The sequence below is a fragment of the Nannospalax galili genome, unplaced genomic scaffold (genome assembly GCF_000622305.1).
Source record: "Nannospalax galili isolate Female #2095 unplaced genomic scaffold, S.galili_v1.0 scaffold305, whole genome shotgun sequence".
NCBI classification, from domain to species: domain Eukaryota; kingdom Metazoa; phylum Chordata; class Mammalia; order Rodentia; family Spalacidae; genus Nannospalax; species Nannospalax galili.
Genome location: NW_008356258.1, coordinates 1,132,543 through 1,153,549, shown reverse-complemented (window position 1 = coordinate 1,153,549; position 21,007 = coordinate 1,132,543). Strand labels below are relative to the sequence as shown.

The following is a 21,007-nucleotide window of genomic DNA, read 5'->3' as shown; positions in this document are numbered from 1 at the left end:
ACAAATCACATTTCTATTTAAGATAAATAGCAGGTATTTTGTTAGGACATTTTGAGATATTGATTTAAGTCTATTTTTGTGAGGTGTAAAGGAAAATACGTATGGTTCATTTCATCTATAAGAGCATAAGGCCTATATACATCCCAGTATTGATTAAACACAGTGCTCCTAAATTACACTTTTTTAATTGTATGGTTGATTAAAAAAGATTAATTGAAAATGTACATCCTTTGACAGTTAGAAAAATAAATTTATATGTAGTAATAGTTTTATAAGGTAGTGTATAAACAAGTATAGTATATGCAATAAATATCATTATTATGAGGTATAGTTGGCATAAAAGTCTTTGACCAAAAAAAAAAAAGTCTTTGTAGGATGAAATTACAGAATATTCCATAGAGTGGTGGAGGTTAAATTCAGTCTTTTAAGTGGTTAAGGGTATAGATGTAAAGAATGGTCAAAAAAGGAAGTGGGAAGGTAGTTTGTGGCATTCATTTCCTGTTATTCACTAGGTGCTTGTTTGTGGACTTTTTTCTATGTGCCAGACTCTGTTCTATAGTCTAAGGATGTAGCTGTATACAAGTCTGTATTGCCACAGATCTGAGGATAAACAGTACACAAGGAAACAAGATAATTCAGAGAACCGTAAAAATGCTTAGGAGAGAAAAAAAAAAGGCAAGATAATTACAAGAGTGAAGAGAGGAAGCCGTAGTGAGGCCAGCATGGACTGGAATGTATGGAAAGAGTTGTCAAGAAACTGATTTCAGCTTTTTCTCTTTTCCTTCCTTTCTCTCTCTCTCTCTCTCTTTCTCTCTCTCTCCTTCTCTTTCTTTCTTTCTTTCTTTCTTTCTTTCTTTCTTTCTTTCTTTCTTTCTTTCTTTCTTTCTTTCTTTCTTTCTTTCTTTCTTTCTTTCTTTCTTTCTTTCTTTCTTTCTTTCTTTCTTTCTTTCTTTCTTTCTTTCTTTCTTTCTTTCTTTCTTTCTTTCTTTCTTTCTTTCTTCTTTCTATTTTAAAGTCTCTCGTACCTCAAGCTGACTTTGACCTCACTATGTAGCCAAGGCTGGTCTTTTCTTGATCCTCCTACCTCTACCTCTCAGGTACTGGGATTATAGGTTTGTGCTACCATTATTGGATGATTTCAACATCCAGTTTTGAAGTATGGGAACAGAAAGATCATTTGCCTTAAAGGAGAGAACAGAATTTATGTGGTATTAAAACAAATCTAAAGCCAGATAGGTAGAACAAAATGAGCAAGGAAGAGATTAGTAAAGTTCAGAAACATGAGAGAAGCATTTGGGTTTCAGATAACACAGTACCTTAACACAGGTTATTCTAAGGAATGTAGACGTAATGTTGTTCAGAAAGCACATTGTAGAGTTTTAAACAGAGGAGTAACATGGGCACATTTATCATACCAACCATTCTAATGTTTTGTTGTTGTTGTTGTTGTGCTGGCCTGCAACTCAGTATGTAGACCAGCCTTGCCTTGAACTCACAGAGATCCACCTGCCTCTTATTTTAATGTTTTTAATCAATGGCATTCAGTATATTTATATTGTTAGATGATAGTTACCAATATTCAACTGCAGAAATCATCTTACAGAATTGAAGCTCTTTACTCATTGAACAGTGACTCTCCAGAAATGCCTCCCCATTGTCCCTGACAATCATCATTCAGCTTTCTGCCTCTATAAAGTTGGCTATTCTCATTATCTCAGACAAATCAAATCACAGTTTTCCTTTGGTGTCCTGCTTATTTCATTTCACATGGTATCTCCAAATGTTCATCTATATTGTAGGTATTGTGTCCTATGCCAGAGTTTTCTTTCATTAAAAAAATTGTTATGCTGGGCGTGGTGGCGCATGCCTTTAATCCTAGCACTCGGGAGGCAGAGGCAGGCGGATCTCTGTGAGTTCAAGGCCAGCCTGGTCTACATAGTGAGTTCCAGGACAGCCGGGGCTACAGGGAGACCCTGCTTCAAACAGACCAAAAAAAATTGTTATTATTATTGTTGTTATTGTGCGTGTGTGTATATGTGTGTGTATATGTGTGTGTGTGTGTGTGTGTACCATCACAAACTATCAATACATGATGAAGCATAGACTCCTTTTGAATGTTGTAGTCAAATACAAGAAAAGTTTATTTCCAGTTTTGAGCCAAGGTTTTATAGTGCTGTAGTTGTTAAGGAGACGTTTGATATTGTTTTGTTTTTTTGAGACAGGGTCTCTTGTTGCCCCAGCTGACCTGGAACTCACTATGTAGACCAGGCTACTCTTGATCTCACAGGTACCTGCCTGCCTTTGCCTCCTGAGTATTGGAATTAAAGGCATGCTTCACCATTCCTGGCTTTAAAGTGTTTCAAAAACAGAGGGACAGAAATGTTAAAAGATCAGTAAGCACTGGAGGATTCATTCACTTAAAATGTGGATGTAGCCTCGATTTTGCTAGGGCATTGTGAAATAAAATAAATTAAATCTAGAAATATTACAGAGGAAATACTGACAAGAATTGTTGATTGATTATTGGCCTGAAGGAAGATTGTAGAGAAAAGGGAGGAGGCTAGAATAACTGAGGTTACTTGATTGGGGAATGGGACAATGGTGTGCCATTGACTAATCAATTCAATTAATGTTTGAGTGCTGGAAGGCAATATATTGACAATAAATTCATGATGTGGTTTTAGGTCTCCAGAGGGAAACTAAGAAGCACAAACTAGTATTTCACATCTGCGCTCTTGAAAGGCCCTGCTTTCTGTCTTACACTCTTAGGAATTTATTCATTAGGAGGTTTAAAAATTACACCGGGGAATATTTAGATCTGTAATACTTAAATATGTGCTATTTAATAGCATGTAAAAATACCATGATTATGTTACCTCAAAATTGTAGACAAGATATTTTATTGACTTCTAAAGTAGTTGTGAGATAGTTTGGCATTAAGGGAGAGGATCTCTCAGATTTGTAGTCAATTTATAAAAGTGCATATTGTATTCATAATTATAGGAAAATGCAGTATAAAACAAAAAGCCTTCTATTTTAAAGCATTTATCCATTTTTTTCCTTTTCATTATTGCTTATTCTAAAACCTGAAGGAACAAAGCAGTATAAGGAGGTGGACATAAGCCTCTGTCTCTAGCCTAGGTGTATACCCACATCTTTGTAAAGGACCAAATATTACTGTAGGCTTTGTAGAACATATAGATTCTGATACAGTTTTTCAACTCTGCAGTCCTGTATATTGGAAACAGCCACAGATAATACTTGAGCAAGTGTTTTTGTTAAACTTTTTAACAAAATAATTGCGAGGCCACCTTTGTCTCACAGGCCGTAATTCCCTGACCTCTGTATTAGATAACTGGCAATTTGATCTATTTTTAAAAATATTTTCCAAAACTCATATTGTACATTAGGTTTTTCAAGTTTCTTTTCCTTTTAACTGTATCACGATTTTTTTGACCTTTAATTGATTAACTTTTTAAAACTTGTTATTTATTTTTTTATTTTATGTGTATGAGTATATTGCCTGCATCTGGATAGATGTCCTGCTGTAGCTGTGGAGGTTGTTAGATCCCCTGGAACTGGAGTTACAGACAGTTGTTAGTTGTCATATGGATGCTGGGACTCCAAACTAGGTTCTCTGCAATATCAGCCAGTACTCTTAACTGCTGAGCCATCTCTTCAGCCCCTGGTTAACTTTTAATATAGTGTTCAAGTGAAATTACATATGTACTTCTTGACTATGGGAACATGTTTATGCTGTATGTTTTTAGTAGTATAATAATTTGCTTCGGATCCAAGCTGGTATGTACTTTATTTTTTATTTTTTGCCAGTCACAAACATTGCTACAAAGTGAAGCAAATGCCCAGTGGAATGGGAATGGGTCATATTGTTTATGGTTATTGGGTATGACTTTTTAGGTGACTATTTTCTATTGATAGTTTATCTACTTCTGCTATCCCTAGTCCTATCCAGCCTTTTTTTTTCCAAGTCCTTTTGCAGAAAAGAGTTTAAAAGGTCTCCACATCAACAGTCACTTCCAGAAATCTTGCATTAACTTGACATAAATCATTTTGCTGATATCTGTCCTAAATGAATATAAGAATGCTCATCAGAATGTGCCATTTATCTATATCTTCTACATATATATTTTGTTCCCTTGACCTGGTCCACTTTCTCTAGTAACACAACATTTTAATTACTATGTCTTTGTAATGAGTCTTTACTTGTGTTCTATAAATCCAGTATTATTACTGTTAGTCTCCCTTTGTTTGCCTTCTGCAGATATGTCTCAGCAGTTCTAACTTCTTTGTGTTATCATACCCTTTTCCTATTTCCTATGTAACTTTGCTTTTATCTTTGTTATATTGCTTTTAGTTAACTTTGCTTGCAGTATTTTAAAAAATCATTTATTTAGAGAACATATTTTGAAAGGTATTCCCTTTAGAGATGTTTTCATTTAGGGTATAAATTCTTCAAGTGTAGGCTTAGCTTAGTTACATATATTTTGGTATTTTCTTTTCATTTTTTGTTTTGATTAAAAACATAATCTCATCTCTACTGTGACATTTTCTTTTATACATTTTTAAGTGAGTTATTTAATTTTCAAATATGAAGAGCGGCATTAGTTGGATAAGTGCTTTGTTAACAATAGCATTACATCATGTGAAGAACACATTTGTTTATGTTTATTTATTTTTTTGCATTTATTTAAATTTAGTTAATTTAAATTTCAGAACTGGTAGTTCAATTACTGGAAAGTTTTTGTAGGTTTTTTTCTGTACTGTTATTCTTTAAAATATTTTATTATTTCTATTTTATGTATACGAGTTTATTGCCTGCATGTATGTAAGTGCACCTGCATTGTTCAATGTCCACAGAAGTCAGAAGAGGGTGTTGGATCCCATGGAACTGGAGATTCCAAGTGAATGGTTATTAGGCACCATGTGAGTGCTGGGGACCAAATCTGGGTCCTCTGCAATAGCAGCCAGTGCTCTTAACCATTGAGCCGTCTCTTCAGCTCCAGTTCTTTTTTTATAGCGTACATTGATTATACAAAGTAATAGGTTTCAGTTTGAAATTTTCATACATGCATCTTATGTGTATTGGTAGTATCCATCCCCCATTATTGTTTTTACCTTTCTGATTAACCTCCTTTACACTGTTCTACATTTTCAGTAGACTTTCTTTTCCTTTTAACCCCTTGTCCCCAATTCCACATATGATAGAAGACATGACACTTGTTTTTGTGAGTCTGGTTTATTTCATGTAACATGATTGTTTTAGCATTTTTCTGTAAGTCATATATTTACATTCGTTTTGGCGGAATAAAACTCCATTATCTGAGTATACCACATTTATCTGTCATCCACTGATGGGTGCATAGACTTATTTTATAACTTGGCTATTGTGAAGAGTTTGTCAGTAAACATGAAAATGAGATGTTTCTGTTGTAAACTCATGTTGGCCTCTTAGGGTATATCATCAGAAGTGGGATTGCCTCATCAGATGGCATGATGGATAATAATGTAAACTTGACCGAATCTAGAATCTATTAGAAGTAGAAGAAAAATATGTAGGTATTCCTAGGGAGTTTCTAGGTTAAGGTGGGAAGGTCCACCCTAACCCTAGACAGCATCATTCCATGGGCTGGGCCCCAGACTGAATACAAAGGAAAAGGCAAGCTGAGTTTGAGGACTAGTCTCTCTCTGCTACCTAACTAAGGTGCAGTGTGAGTGGCCAAGACTTTTGTGGGTTTTTCCTGATGTGATGAACTGTACCCTGAGACAGTGAGCCAAATTAAACTTTTCCTTCCTTAAGTTGCCTTTGAAAAAGTGTATCGTCACAGCAATAAGAAAATTCATAAATACATGAAATAGATACCAGAAGTGGGATTGTTGCTTTGATAAACCTGACCATGTAGTTTATAGGCCTTTGGACTTGGTTTGCCAGAGGAATGTGGAAGTGTTTTGAACTTTGTGCTATTGACGCCCTAGCATGAGCCCTTCTGATGGGAGTTTGGAAGACCAGAATGCTTAGAGAAAAGCCAGTGGAGGCTTTATTCATAAGGTTTCAGAGGAGGATTAAGGACCCTGTCAGAAACTGGGCTAGAGACCATTTGTTTTACATTCTGGCAAAAAAGCTAACTGCATTCTGCCTGTGCTATGAGAAGTTAAGTGAGGCTAAGTTGAAAAGTAACTGATTGATTTATTTGGTGGAGAAAAATCTCAAGATAGAATTCAGCATGTATTGTGGTTAGAACTCACTACTGGTAGCCAGATTCACAATGAAAGAGCAACAAGTGGGGTAAAAAGAAATGAAAAAAAGGACTGTTGTGATTGGAATGTGAGAGTTAGAAATCTTGTAAGAGAAGGATGCATAGAAAGCTACTACAATCATTCTCATGTTTAGCACCTTTAAAGAGAAAACTGCTCTGCACTGGGACAATAGGAAAGGTGCCCTGAGGGTGAGAAACCACCCATTGAAGGTTCTAGCTTGTGAAAACTCAAATTTACTTGATAGGAGAGAGTCAACACTGAGAATGTTACTGATGTGATTTTGTGCTTGAAAATAACTTCTTAGGGAAGGTTTTCCTCAAGGTCAGCCTGGAAAATACACAGAGGCAGATGCAGCTCTAATTGACTGGGGTCAGGCTACACCTTAAGTGACAATAGACCTTGGTGGCATTATCCTCATGGTTCTGGTTCTACAGGCATGATAGGAAAAGAAAAAAAAAAAAGGGTCTTAGAGGCTTATGCCAAGGTTCTAGAAAGTTACTTAGACACAGCAGTGTTCAGCAGGATTGAATGCCCTGTTAATGCAAGTAAAGGTGAAGCCTAAGTTGCAATATAGACCTCAGGATATTGGAAATGCCAGAGCCACTGGGCTTTTGCTCAAGCTTGGAGTAGAGCTGGCTCAAAAGAACATCAGTGTATGCTTCAGGAGGCGAGCTGGAGGGATGGGACCACTCAAGCTCTTTGGAGCCCAGATGATTCCATCAGAAGCTCCAGATACTAAACATGTTACTGAAGGACTTGAGGTCTGCCTTGGGCTTCCATCTTGCTTTGGTCATATCTTTCCTTGCTATATGCCTGTTGTCCTCTTTCAGAATGGGAAATGTTTACTCTGTGCCATTGTATGTAACTTGTTTTTTGATGTTATAAGGGGTCACAGTTAAGTGATAACCTTGAGTCTCAGAAGAAAATTTAAATCTTTAAACAGTGTTGGAAGTGTTAAAGACTATGTGGGGTCTTTTGAGTTTCGGCTGAAATTATGCATTATGAGATGGCTGTGAGCCTACAGGGATAATAGGTGGATGGTTATGACTTAGAAAAGAAATGATGTTTGGTTATCAAGTTGATAAAGAGTAGACTTCAAATGGTCAGGAATCTTCTAAGAAACAGACATATGGACATGTCTGTGAGGGAGTTTCTAAACTGGCTTAATTGATATTGGAAGACCCGCTGTTATTGTGGGTGGTACCATTCCATGAGCTGGGATGCCAAGCTGAATAAAAGGACAAAGCACTTGTGTACCAGCATTCATCTCTCTACGCTTCCAGACTGAAGATGCAGTGTGACCAACCCACGTGGTCAGGGCTGAAGACATTAATTTATTGACTGAATTTATTCAAGGCTGGATTATTTTAGTCTTTGTTCTTAGCTATGTTCTTTTGAATTTCTTCACAAAGCTGGAGTTTTGCATATTGCTTCTGCGTTTGGATTTCTACTGTTTTCTCCCTGCTGAAAACTTGGCTTACCTTTTTCTCTGTGAACTTGTTTAGATTTAAGTGACTGTAATTTTTTTGAAGATGATTTTTCAGTGTTTTGTATCCTGGTTTACTTCTGGTATCTGAGGGTAAGCTTGAAGTTCTGCTGAAAGCCTGGGTAATCTGCCATTCTCCATCTTGTAGGTTGTTTGCCTGTTTTGGTCTCCTTGGTTCTGTGAGGTTGCTGACAGCTCTTTGGTGGGAATGCATGGAATAAGAAGCTGTTCACCTCAGGGTGGCTGGGAAGCAAGAGGGGAAAGAGCTTGAAACTCCAATAACCCATTTAAGGGCACACTCCTGCTGATCTAACTTCTACATCCCAACTCTTGTGTCCGTCCGTCTACTCCCAGGATTGTCATGAACTGAGGAAAAGAGTCATTAAGATGTGCACTTTTGGGGAACTCTTACCCAAATAATGCTATCTTTCTGTTGTCTTTCAAAAGACTTAATCGTTACTTTAGTATACAATTATTAGCTGGTTTTGTTGGTTGGCCCATGCTAATCCACTATTGTTAGAAGGGTAAACTTTTGTTGCTGCATACTTATACAGTGTGGAGTATTGATTGATACCTCATTATGTATGAAATAAGAACAAGATATTAAATATTCCCTATTCTCTAAAAGAAGAAAATATACTTATTTGACATATTAATCTCTTACAGATTGCTTAGCCAAACAATGAAGGATCATTTAGTAAGAGTGGCAAATGAAGCTGAATTTATCTTGAACAGACAGAGAGCAGAGGATATTCACAGACATGCAGAATTTGAGGTAGGTTACTCAAATGTGTTTGATAGAGAAGTACGTTACTGTTTTTAAATGGTAATTTTGAAAACCTTAGGTAGAATGGTAGTATTGTCTAAAGGAGCATGCTATATGAACTTAATATTTACTTTGTGAAAATCATGGAGGATTCTGTGAAACCCTCTCATTTAAATTGAGTTCAACTGCCATTTGAGCAGAGCACCTTTGTGTTTGTTTTACCTGATTTTAATAATGGAAGCTGGGCAATGGCTCTAATAGTTTTCCAAAGAAAATTAGCAAAGTATTTGGTCCTGTCTGGGAAGACTCAGGATGTGTGTGTGGCTATAAAGACAGGTTGTGTGGAGGTCAGAGAATAAACTTGTAGTTGTTTCTTTCCTTCCACCATGTGTATCAAACAGGTGGTCAGGTTTGGCAGACTAGGCCTTTACCCATTGAGCCATCTTGCCAGGCCTGCAGGTCTTTTTGGTTGCTCATCAAGGACAATGTCATGTGATAGATCATCCAGTGACCAGTGCTTATCTCTGGAGTAGTTCATGAACATGTGCAACAAACATGAATTTCATAGAGGAAATTACTGGTTTTATAGCTATAAATGACCAAAAGTCACGTAGGTGAACCAGAAAATTTGGCAAGACCATTTTAGAATTGGAAGAAATTTGAAAGTACTAAATAGGTTCATTCTAATATGTAAAGAGAGATAAACTCATAATGTTGTTGATATGTTTATGGTAGCTTATAAAAGAAGAAAACATTTTATACAACCAGTATAACTACCATGATCATAAATGGTGTAATAAAACAAAACTCTAGAATAGTGTTTCACATAATAATATAGGTTAAAAAACACTAAAACTTCAGCTAACAGAAACCACCAATGTAATGAAAGAATTACATCTGTGGTTACTGAGAATTTTTACTGGAATTCAAATATGGTTTATTGTAGGACATACATCTACAAAATAAATTCTAATAAGTTAAAAATGGAACATATGTAAACATACTAATGCATGTAGGAAAAATGTTTTAGCAGTGAGCCCTGATAACACTATGTGAAAATAATCTTGCTCTGATGTGATGGTCCATCACAGTGAGTAAAGGTGATTGCCATCACCCCATTTCAGTTAAATTCACTTCAGTGAGAATTTCATGATGTTCTTTTGAACAATGTTGCTTTTAATTTATTTATGTTGCTATAGAACTCACTTCTTATTAGCTTCAGTGGAACTACAAACCTCATCATCCAGTTTTTTGTTTGAATTAATAAAAATACTCCTTCCCCATTTTTTGAGGCAGAGTCTTCCTGTTGCCCCAGCAGACCTAGAACTCACTATGTAGATCAGGCTGGCCTTGAACTCAGAGATCTGCCTGCCTCTGCCTCCTGAGTGCTGGGAGTAAAGGCGTGCACCACCACACCCAGCACATTTTCCCTTTTTAATGAAATAAATGCTCTGAAAATACTTCATTAACTGTGTTTGTGAGGGGAGGGGCTGAGTGATATATGTGGGTATGTGCACGTATGGGTTGAGGGTGCACATCCTTCTGTGGGAATGCTTGTGGAGCCCAGAGGTTATGTTCTTTGATTGTTCTTCACCTTATTTTCTGAGATAGTTTTTCATTTAACCTGGAGTTCATCAATTCAGCTAGGCTGACTTCTTCATTTCCACTCCCCCATGGGAGTTACAGAGGTACACCACTGCACAAAGCTATTAAATGGATGCTGGGTACCTAACCTCAGGTCCTCCTGCTTATGTGGCAAGTATTTTACCAACTGAACAATCCCTTGAGTCCCCAGCTACAGTTTCTAACAGGGCCTATGGTGTATTCATTTAGCAAAACAATACTTTGTTCTTTCATCTTTAGAGTCAAAGTGGATTGTCCTTTTTATTTTGCATTATTTTAGGTACATTTTCTACTTTTATTGGAATATTAGCACATCTTATGTGTTTATGTGTATTTTTTAATATTTTGATGTTGTTGGGCTAACACTTTTTATCTAGCCCTTTTCTGATCAAATATATTACCTATACATCCTAGGAATCTGGGTTTATGACTATCACTAGGTACTAAAAATTTCTTGATACTTTTATGTAACTTCCTGTATGCTTTGTAAATCATGTTGAGCAGTCAGCTTCTCTGCATGATTTCTCTTCAGTAATTAAATTAGCATTTCCAGCTGCTGAAAAATTTGTTGGCCTTTTCTGTTCATTTGTGTTTTCTCATGTGTAAAATGTGAGACATCCGCATATTTTTTAATTCTTTTAGAGTACCATTTTATAGGCTGGGTTTGGCAGTATAGTGTGAATGGTTTAATTTATTATTTAATCTTAAATATTAATCTAAAATATTAATCTTACATGTTAATTTTGCTGTGGTCCTAAATGTATGTCAGATAATGGCTATCTTGATTGTCTATCTTATAATAATTTATAAGAAGTTCCAGCCTCTCCCCTGCCTCCATTAGAATATTTGACTAGGTTGTTTTTAAAGATGTACAATTTCATAGCCCTGGCTTCTCTCTTTGTAGGTGTAAGCATTATAGAAGTATGAGAACTTAGAGAACTATAATTGGGATAATTACTGTTGAATTTACAAATCTTGATTAGAAAAGAGCCAAACAATTTGAAATAGAATAAACTTACATCTATTCTTTTATCGTAGTTTATTTGGAAAATGTTAACTGAGTTATATTTAAATCAGGAGTGGTTTTTGTTATAGCTTTTCAAGAAAGTGTTTGCTGAAATACTAGCTCATACCTGTCTTCAGAGCATATCATGCCTGTATGCCAATATTTATTTTTCTTTTTTTCTCTTTTTAAAAATATTTTATTTATTATTTTTATGGTTATGCATGTATTACCTGCATCTAGGTAAGTGCACCCGTGTCTTGCAATGCCCACAGAGGACAGAAGAGGTTGTTGGAGCCCCTGGAACTGGAGTTACAGACAGTTGTTAGCTGCCATGTGGGTGCTGGGATTTGAATCCAGGTCTTCTGCAAGAACAGTCAGTGTTCTCAACCACTGTGCTATCTCTCCAGCTCCATCAATATTTGTTTTTCTTAATCCAGAAAGTCCCTTTCATAAGTAATATAGTTCTTTGCTCTTTTTAGATGTCTCAAGTGCTCATTCTTTATAAACAGCCCATAGAAGATGAAGAATAATCTTTACTTATGGATTTATTTGGAATTATACAATATAAATTATTAATATTCTATGACCATTATTGAGATTCTGATTTGAGCAATGGTTGTATGTTGTATTGTTGATTGTACCATTTTTGAGACTGACATGCTGCCTACTGCATTTGGCACTAGACTTGGCAATTTAAAGATTTATTAGTGTGAAAAGATCTAACTTGCTGCTTCATTCTCTGCTTTATATTCCATTATTGATTTGCTGATAACTACAGTGCCATGAAATACATACACATATTCAGTTCATACAGTTTGCTGACAAGGCATCAAAAGCTGGAGTGCTAACAGTGTGTTTTATTCAGCTTTTACCTTTAACTGTCTGTTGTTTCGAGCAGAGCATTGGCCTATAGAACATAATCCAGTCGGTTGAAATTTTTAATGTGGAAATGAGAAGTTATACTTTTCATTTTTCTAGAAATATTTATAAAATGTAAATGCCAGTTCTCAAAGCCATAGAATTGTAGTTGATCATGGCTAGCCAAAACAACCTGAAAAATAAGACGGAAGGAGGGCTCTCATTTCCCAGTTTCAGTACTTATTACATAACTGTAGTAATCCAAACAGTGTGGTACTGACACAGTTAGAGACATGGATCAAAGGAATAAAAGTCAAATAAGCACAGGCATCTGAAGCTAATTGATTCTTGACAGCAGTCCCGGAACCACACACTGGGTGGTCAGTGTCATCATTACTGAGTATGCAGGTTCCTTTCTTATACAGTGATATTCATAAATAGCCAAATGGTTCTGGGGAGCAGGCATCCAATTTTATTCAGTGTTCAAAGGATACAGAAAGGGAATTTATGCTCCAATCACACCTGATATCCCAATCAGATTTGGAGCTTGCGATTTTATGAGGAAGGAATTTTTAAGGGGATGTATGTGGTATGTGTGCTGCCAGCAGGGTGATTCATGTGAATGGGAAGAGATTTCTCACTTACAGTGGCCCCGCCTCTTTTTCCTAATTTCAACTTTGTCAGATATGTCCTAGCATTAGTGGATGGATTTTTTAATATTATTAAAATGAGCCTAAGGTCTTCTGCAGTGTCTCGATGATACCCGGCAAGTTCAGCTGGTTTGTAATTTTCCCTAGAGATTCCCACGTATTTGCTAATTTCATGCTTAGCATGTGGGAGCATGAGGTTATCAGTGTCCAGGTGTTAGCTTTTGCAAGTAAGCAGTAACTACTGGAAAAATTATCCATAATTTCTGGATTTAGCCTTGTGGCAATCTCTTCAGCAAGTGATGGCTGGGACAACTGGATACCCCCCAGACAAAAGAAGGGACTTGAACTTCACAACATCTACAAAACAGTAACCTTTCTCAGTGAAAACTAGAACCATAAAACTCACCAAAAAACATGATGGCAAATATTCATGACTTTGGATATGGAGGTACATTTTTAAATACACTACCAAAAGTTCAAAATGTAGAAGAAAAACTTATATAATTGGATGTTGTCAAATTAAAAATTTTTTATTTAATAAGGACATTTTTACTTTTGTCAAGAAAGTGGCAATATATATAAAGTGGGAAAATGTAATTCTTTTATCATATAAGGGCTTAACAGAATATTGAGAAAACATAAACTATCGAAAATAACAATTAAAATAAGTAGTACTTCTTGGTAAACATCCAAACTCCAGACCTGATGGTGAAGCAGCTGCCTTTATAGCAGAAGCTCCCTTTCTGTCCCCTTTTGCCACTGAATATATTTAATGCCTGCTCCCAGAACTGTTTGTGTTTGTGAACAGTACTGAGTAGGAAATTTTTTGAAAGTATACAAATGACTGAAACATGAAAAAAAATGCTATAATACAAGGGAAAAACATATGTGTAAGAGGACATGGAGATAGTTGGATCCTTGATCCTTGAATTAATTACTCTTTCCTTTCAGCCGTCTTTCCCTCTCAACTGAGGACCTACTTGACATCTCAGAGGGTTTGCTGCACTGTCTACACTTTAGCAGCCCTCCCCTCTACACTCCATCTAAGGATCAACTCCCTCCTTCCGTCCCTCCCTCCCTCCCTCCCTCCGTCCCTCCCTCCGTCCCTCCCTACCTCCCTCCCCTGAGACAGGGTCTCCCTGTAGCCCCAGCTGGCCTGGAACTCGCTATATAGACCAGGGTGGCCTTGAATTCACAGAGATCCGCCTGCCTCTGCCTCCCGGCATCAGTAGAAAGTTTTATATGGGCAGCTAAATGAATGGAGTCGCTCAAGTGAAAGGTTATGAATGAACAGCTTGTAGTTATGATGGAAAGTCAGGATTCCAGTTTCGAACATGTTAAGTTTGAAATACCTGTTAGATGTCCATATGGAAATGTCTGTTAGTTGAATCTGTCAACATGTAAATTGGAATACAGACTTTGGAATCCAAATTATACTGATGTTATTGAAAATATGAATCAGGGAGGTTAATTTTAACAAGTGTGAGAAAATCAGAAAAGTAGGTGCTTCTCAAAATCTATTTTTTTTATTTTTTTTACTTTGAAGGAAAATATTTTTTCCAGTTAATTATTTATTTACTAACCACATACTTAGAAGAAGCATTTCAATTTCCAGAGCTAAGATGCATCTCTTTCAGAATTGGCTGTAAACTTTTAGGTTTACACATGAATTAATACAGTTATACATTATTGTACTCAGTATAAACCCTATAAAACCTAAAACTGAATGAGGTTTTAACCTTTAAAAAAGATCTCTATTTCATTTTAGAATCTACTGTTTCATACAGAAAAGCTCATTTTTAATGCAAATAACACTTAGATGTTTGTACATGCGTCTCTAATCTCTATGTATCTGATTATTACTAGTCACAGTCACTTACTTTCTAAGATCCTTGGCACCTGAGCATGAATGTAAAGTCATCAGGTAGATTTCAATGGTAATGTTTTGCACATCTACTAATTATTAAGGAGCAAATTTTTATGCTTTGAAGAATTATTATTTTTTTGTAAGTAGCAAAAACAGTGAGTCTTTCTGCAAGGAACAATATATTCTACTGAGTTCAATATTATATAACTGTATTAATTCAACTGTGAACATAGAAACTTACAGCCACTTGTGAAAGAGATATACTCTTGCTCTGTAGTGTGTTACTGAATATGTTAAAGCTGTAGTAAAATGCTTCTTCTAATCATGTAGTTATTAAAAATTTTTAAAAATAATGATTAAAAAATAATTCTTCAAAATCTATTTTTGAAAAATTTGATAAGAATGATAAACTTTTTCAACTAATGCTGATATGCTGAGTAAAAATAAGGACTGATAACTGCTTTAGCTTTCTGCTTAACCTTTATCTTTCTAAGTCTGTCTCATAGGTCTTCTATGACTCCCCCCACCAAAGTGTCTCCATCTTTGTTGCAGGATATTATCTTTATCCTTCTCAGACCTCATAACTGACAGCTTGAAGACAGTTTTTTTGTCTCTGTTTTATTCTCATATTCATGTAGGAGTTGAAACTGTGCTTGTCTTTTGATCTTTTCTGTTTTTCATTTCCTAGTGAAGTATGCCATATATATGTTTATGATCAAATTCTAGGGAATTCTATCATATTTAAGATTATGAAATGGATTTTGTATTTGCTTCTTTGGGGTTTATAAAATAGTAACTCGTATTTGATGAGTGCTTATGTGCTAAAAAACATGACATTTCATATTTTCTCATGTTCAAGTCTGTACTTATAGATTATAAAATTGAAAACATAAGCAAATATGCTTAAAAATTTGTATATTATGATTATAATAACTAACATTAAGTGTTCACCATGCATCAGTCATGTTGAGTTCTTTACAGGACTTCCTTTTTTATTCTGACAAGAACCCTTTGAAGAAGGCATGATTGTTAGGCCATTATACACAATGAGGATACTGATGGTAGAGAGATTTCAGAATTTTTCTATTGTTATACAGTTTCTAAGGGACATAGAGTTAGAATTTAAATCTTCAATTTATTTTATTTCATTTTATTTATTTTATGTGTGAGTGTTTTGCCTGTATATATGTAAGTGCCTCCATGTTGTGCATTGCCACAGAGGCCAGAAGAGGGAGTCAGATCCCCTGGAACTGGAATTATGGATGGTTGTTAGCTGCCATATGGGTGCTGGGAACTGAACCTAGGTCCTCTGCTTGCAGCCAGTGCTCTTAACTGCTTAGCCATCTCTCTAGCCATGGAATCTTGGATTTTTATTTGTTTTTTAATCAAGTTGTCTTACTTGTGTTGTTTTAATTATTACTGCTTGGACTATGGTTCAAGATGAGATAAAAATCAGTGGAAATTTTAGAAGTTAACCGTTCATTTAAGATTGATTTCAGAGACTGAATTCAGAGTTTGCCACAAAAACTTCTAACTTATAACATAGAACTTCTTAAATAAAATACAGAACCATATTAGAAAAAAAAGAACATAGAAGTTGTGTTTTCAATTAGAATCAATAGGCTCTAGGGTACATTTCAATAGATAATCAGTAGAAAAACATAACGGAAAAAAATACTATATAGGTTCTCTGTATAAATAATTACACTTTCATTATGAGTTTTTAAATCATTCTATAACTAAACAAAAAGTTATAAATGATTTAGATATTCTGCTTTAAATGCTTTTATACTGTGAACAAATTTAAGAACAGTTAGAAAGTGTTAGTTTTCTTTCCTCTCTCTTTTTTTTTTCTTGGTACTAGAGATTATATCCAAGGTCCTGCTCATGATAGCAAGTTCTCTACCATTAGTTTTTTAAAAATTTTGTTTATTTATTTAATTTATTAATTATTACTTTATGTGTATGAGTGTTATGCCTACATGTATGTAAATGCACCTGTGTCATGCCATGCCCATGGAAGACAGAGAGGGCATTAGATCCCCTGAACTAGAGTTACAGTTACAGACTGTTGTTAGCCGCCATGTGAGTGGTGGGATTTGAACTGAGGTCTTCTGCAAAGAGGAGCCAGTGCTCCTAACCAATGAGCCGTCTCTCCAGCTCCCCATACTAGTTTTTGTATACACCAAGTTTTTAAAGTGGAAAATGACCTTTTAATATTTATTTTGATTCATTATAATGCTACTCTTGGGGCTTAATGAAATTGATAATATTAATGGTAGCAATAATAGGAATAATTTAATGTTGATAGAAATAGAAAGAGGAGATTTTTTAAAAACATTTTTTGCATTTTTATTTATTTATTTTGTGTGCATGTGTATGCGTGTATGTGTGGTGATATATGTGCAGAAGTCAGGACAGTTTTAGGGAGTCATTTCTCTTATTCTTATTCCTTTTTGTGGGTTCCAGGAATTGGACTCAGGTCTTTGGGCTTGGTAGAAAGTTCTTTTACCTGCTGGGTCATCTCACAGGCCCAAGAAGAGATTTTAGAAAAGGAGGTTCAGTAATTCATTTACAATTTTTATCTACAGTGAAGCAAAGGTGCTGTGTTTTTTTAAAATTCAAAGATTGTTAAAGAGTGCAGTATTGAAAAGAATATAAAATTAAAAGACGACAGAGGGTCTGGGGAAATGGCATATGATCCTAAGATCAGATCCCCAGTGCCCATGTAAAAAGCTGACTGACTCTGCAGTGAGTATCTGTAATCTCAGTGCTAGGAAGGTGAAAACAGGCAGATCTCTGGAGCTCACTGGCTGGCCAGCCAGCCAGCCTAACTGAATTGATGAACTCTGTGTTCAGTGAGAGACCTTCCCCCCAAATAAGGTGGAGAACAATTGAGAAAGATATCCAATATCAACATCTGGCCTCCATATGAATGCACACTTGTGCGTACATGCAAAAATACATACACAAACACATACGTATACACACCACACACATTATACACAAAAAGCTTCAACAGATGGAGGTTGATCACATCATACTACAGAGGATGGTATACTTATAAACGAGGTCACAAAACATCTTAAAATATGTATACATGTGGGCAGTTACAGGTGTTTATACTGTTTAAGAGCTACGATGGATTATAAGATACTTCTTTCAATCCAGGAGTCTGGTTGGGATTGAACAAAATTCCGTATAGAGACTTTTAAGTGTCATTGTGGCAACAGTTCTGATGGAGGTGTTGACTAGTAAACAGTAGGTTTGTGAGCTTCCTGTCCATATTAAGCAGAAACCTAGAGGAGACTGTTTGCCTTGATGAGCAATTTTTAGTTAAAATAAATTGATCTCTGTATTTCCTGAAGCAAACAATAGATTTACTTATTGGATTCCAATCTTGTCTTATCTGGTTACAATTTCCTCAAACAAATAGTGAAATAATATTGACTTAAGTGTCCCCTGTTTCTACAGTGCGTGTTAAGTCATGTGAGTGAAGATGGGCTTGTTTCTCAAAATTGAATTCTTTGTATATGGGAGTAAATGTAGTTTAAATTTTGGGGCCTTGTCAAATTTTCATATATTTTAATTGATGCATAAAGCTATATGATATACAGTATGCTGTTTTAAATATTTTTTGGAATACCTAATTCAGTCTAACTAATATGCATTTCCTCATGTGCTTATTGCTGTTTTTGTGGTGAAAACACTGAAGTCCCATTCTCTTACTATTTCAAGAATATATTGTTACTGTGATCACCACATCATAAAATAGAACTATTAAACTTCTCCTATGTAATTGTAACTTAAAGATCAATTTTCAGTTAAATTGGAATCTTAAAAAAATTTAAAATTTATTGTTATTGTGTATGTGCATGTTTTGTATGGTGGTGGGCACATGTGCCATAGCATGCAGCTCAGGTTGTCAGGTTTGAGCAGCAATCACCTTTACTCTTACCAGCCTTAAATTGGGATTTTTGTTGTTGTTGTTGCTTTTTGATTTGAGACAGGGCCTCATTAGCCTAGACTGACCAGATCCATTTGGTGTAAATAGTAAATCTTAATATCCATACGCATCTCATTTTGTACTGGCTTTGGTAGTTTGGTTAGCTATATTTGAACAGCATGGGTCTAAATTATTGTGGCTCACAATTAACATTATTTTTTTCAAGAGTGTGTTCATCTGATCTTTGTCAGTGCTCACAAGTGGTCAGATTTGCTTCAAATGCACTCAGAGATCCTTCCATGACTGCGTTTGTTTTAGGGGTACAATGTTTAATAATTATATTCAGTGATTTAATAGATTATTTCATATTCTGTTTAGCTTTGGAACCTACTTGAATTTTTCCCAGTTTCATGAAGTGGGAATTACTGCATTTAATGTGTGAATTTCACTACATGAGAGTTTATTAGCCATACCACAGAGAAAACTGGGAATAACAATAGACTTTATTATTTTATTTGTATTGTATTGGGACGTGTAGCCTTGTAACACAGTCTTGTTACAGCAGAAAGTTTAAACAGCACTTTCTTACAAATTTTACTTATATTTCTTTTTGTTATTTTCTGAGTTCCTGAGATGCTTTCCTTAAAAACAAATATACAAGTTTGCCTCCTGAAAATAGAACTCAGAAATTTAATGTCCCAAGTTTTCTTCTCTGCTGACATAGCTAATAATGCTCCTTATAGACAGTGGCTTATTTTCTGTTGTTATTTATGGAGTTACCATATCAGGAGAATTTTATGATTTTATTATAAAGCAGAGAGGAATTAATTGTATGGGTTTTCTTTGGGATTTTTCTAAAATGTACTATTTGGTGTATTTTCCTGTGAACATCTCTATGTTATAGTATTTGGGGAAAAGAAACCCTTTTTCTATTTTTCCTTTTTTGTAAGAATCTCTTTTTACCTTGTCATTTTATTGCTTTATGATATGATTTAAGTCATTTTGTATATAGCATTATTTTCTCTTTTATACATGTCTTGCCCAAAATTGTTAAAAATAAGCATATATTTTGGCAATAAATATTTTGCTATATTCATGAACCTTTTTGGTGCCTTATTCTTGCCAATAAATGCGAAATTTAGCTCTAAGACTGAAGTTGCAAATTTTTCCGTGGAGGAAGCGTAGCATGCAAGCATTACTTCTGTTAAGAAAAATTGAAAACTTGTCTGTATTGGGTTTTGATTAGGGTGAGTTTTGATAATCCTTTGAATTTTCTTTTTAGCTCAAACAATTTTAATAATTTTTTCCATTCTTTTTACATATGATAACAGTAGAAGGTCATCTTTAATTTCAGAAATTGTAGCGATTGTTCTGAAAGAATCACTTCCATGGTCTAGCACTTAATTGAGGATGAAGATATAATATTAATAATAACTGTGATATATTGTATAATTACTGTGTGTCAGGTACTAGTCTAAGAAGTTTTGCATATAATAATTCATTTAATCCTTTCAAAAATGTAAGAGCCATATGAGTAGTAGAGCCTCTCTGTGCAAATAAGCATGTCATCATTGATCTCTAGTTACTACGATGCTCAAATTAAGCAGTGTTCATGTCACGGGCTCCCAGACTGAGAGTTTCAAATTTTCATGGCATAGCTTTCCTATCACATTTATTTTGTTTCTTTACCATATTGCTAGGGATTGAGCTGATGGCCTTGTGCCTGCTCAGGCAAGCATTATACCACAGCTGTCCTTTCTATACAATACATATTTGTGAGGTAGCTCCTTGGAATTAGTGATATGATCTGTGATCTCATGCTGACTTTCAAGAGAATATTTAGTTCTCAATCAGAGAGAACTAGAGACAGTCTGAATTACAATATCCTTTTGCCAGCTGAGCTGACACATTGAACTAAGCGGAGACTTAAAGTGTAGCTAATAAATGATGGTTGCTGTTTCTCCTAATTAATGAGTCTACACCTTCCCTCGCATTATTGGTACACGAGGATAGATTGGTATAGAGTAAAACTCTCATTTTTCACTGCCTTGTTTAGTCTCAGAGTAATTCATATGAATGTAGTATTCAAAGATTAACTAATTACTTAAAAAATAAAATAATTAGGGGTTACATAAATTGTTTTGGCCTGTTTCCTATCTGTAATCAATAGTTGGGCTAAAATACTGTTTTTAATGTGGACAGGGAATGGTCTTATGATATTCTTTTCATCATTTGAAAAGAAATAATACTCTTAACTAGTGGTTTTGAGAATATTTGGTATTGCACACTCTCTGAATTTTATCTCTATCTTTGACTTTTATTTTAAGCTTCAGACACTCACTCACTCACTCACTCACTCACTCACTCACTCATTCACTCCCTCCCTCACTCCCTCCCTCACTTGCTCATAGAGCTGTCTATCTTTATCTGCACTTGAAATATCTTGAAAGCCTGCTGACTTTGGGGAAAATACCTATAATTACCTTTTTCAGTTTCATCTGTTGCCCCAGCTTTCTCCCTTCCGAGTAG

The 21,007-nt window shown here is 35.4% G+C and overlaps 1 protein-coding gene across 11 annotated transcripts in view; it reads left to right on the top strand.

The window, feature by feature from the left end:
• The window catches only part of Lrba (LPS responsive beige-like anchor protein), a 674,454-nt gene that overhangs the window by 230,697 nt on the left and 422,750 nt on the right, over nt 1-21,007 (top strand). For all 11 annotated transcript variants that reach the window (XM_029556710.1, XM_029556708.1, XM_029556707.1 and 8 more), the window contains one exon: nt 8,429-8,537. In XM_029556710.1, coding sequence (XP_029412570.1) covers nt 8,429-8,537 — 109 coding nt within the window. The remainder of the gene's footprint in view (nt 1-8,428; nt 8,538-21,007) is intronic.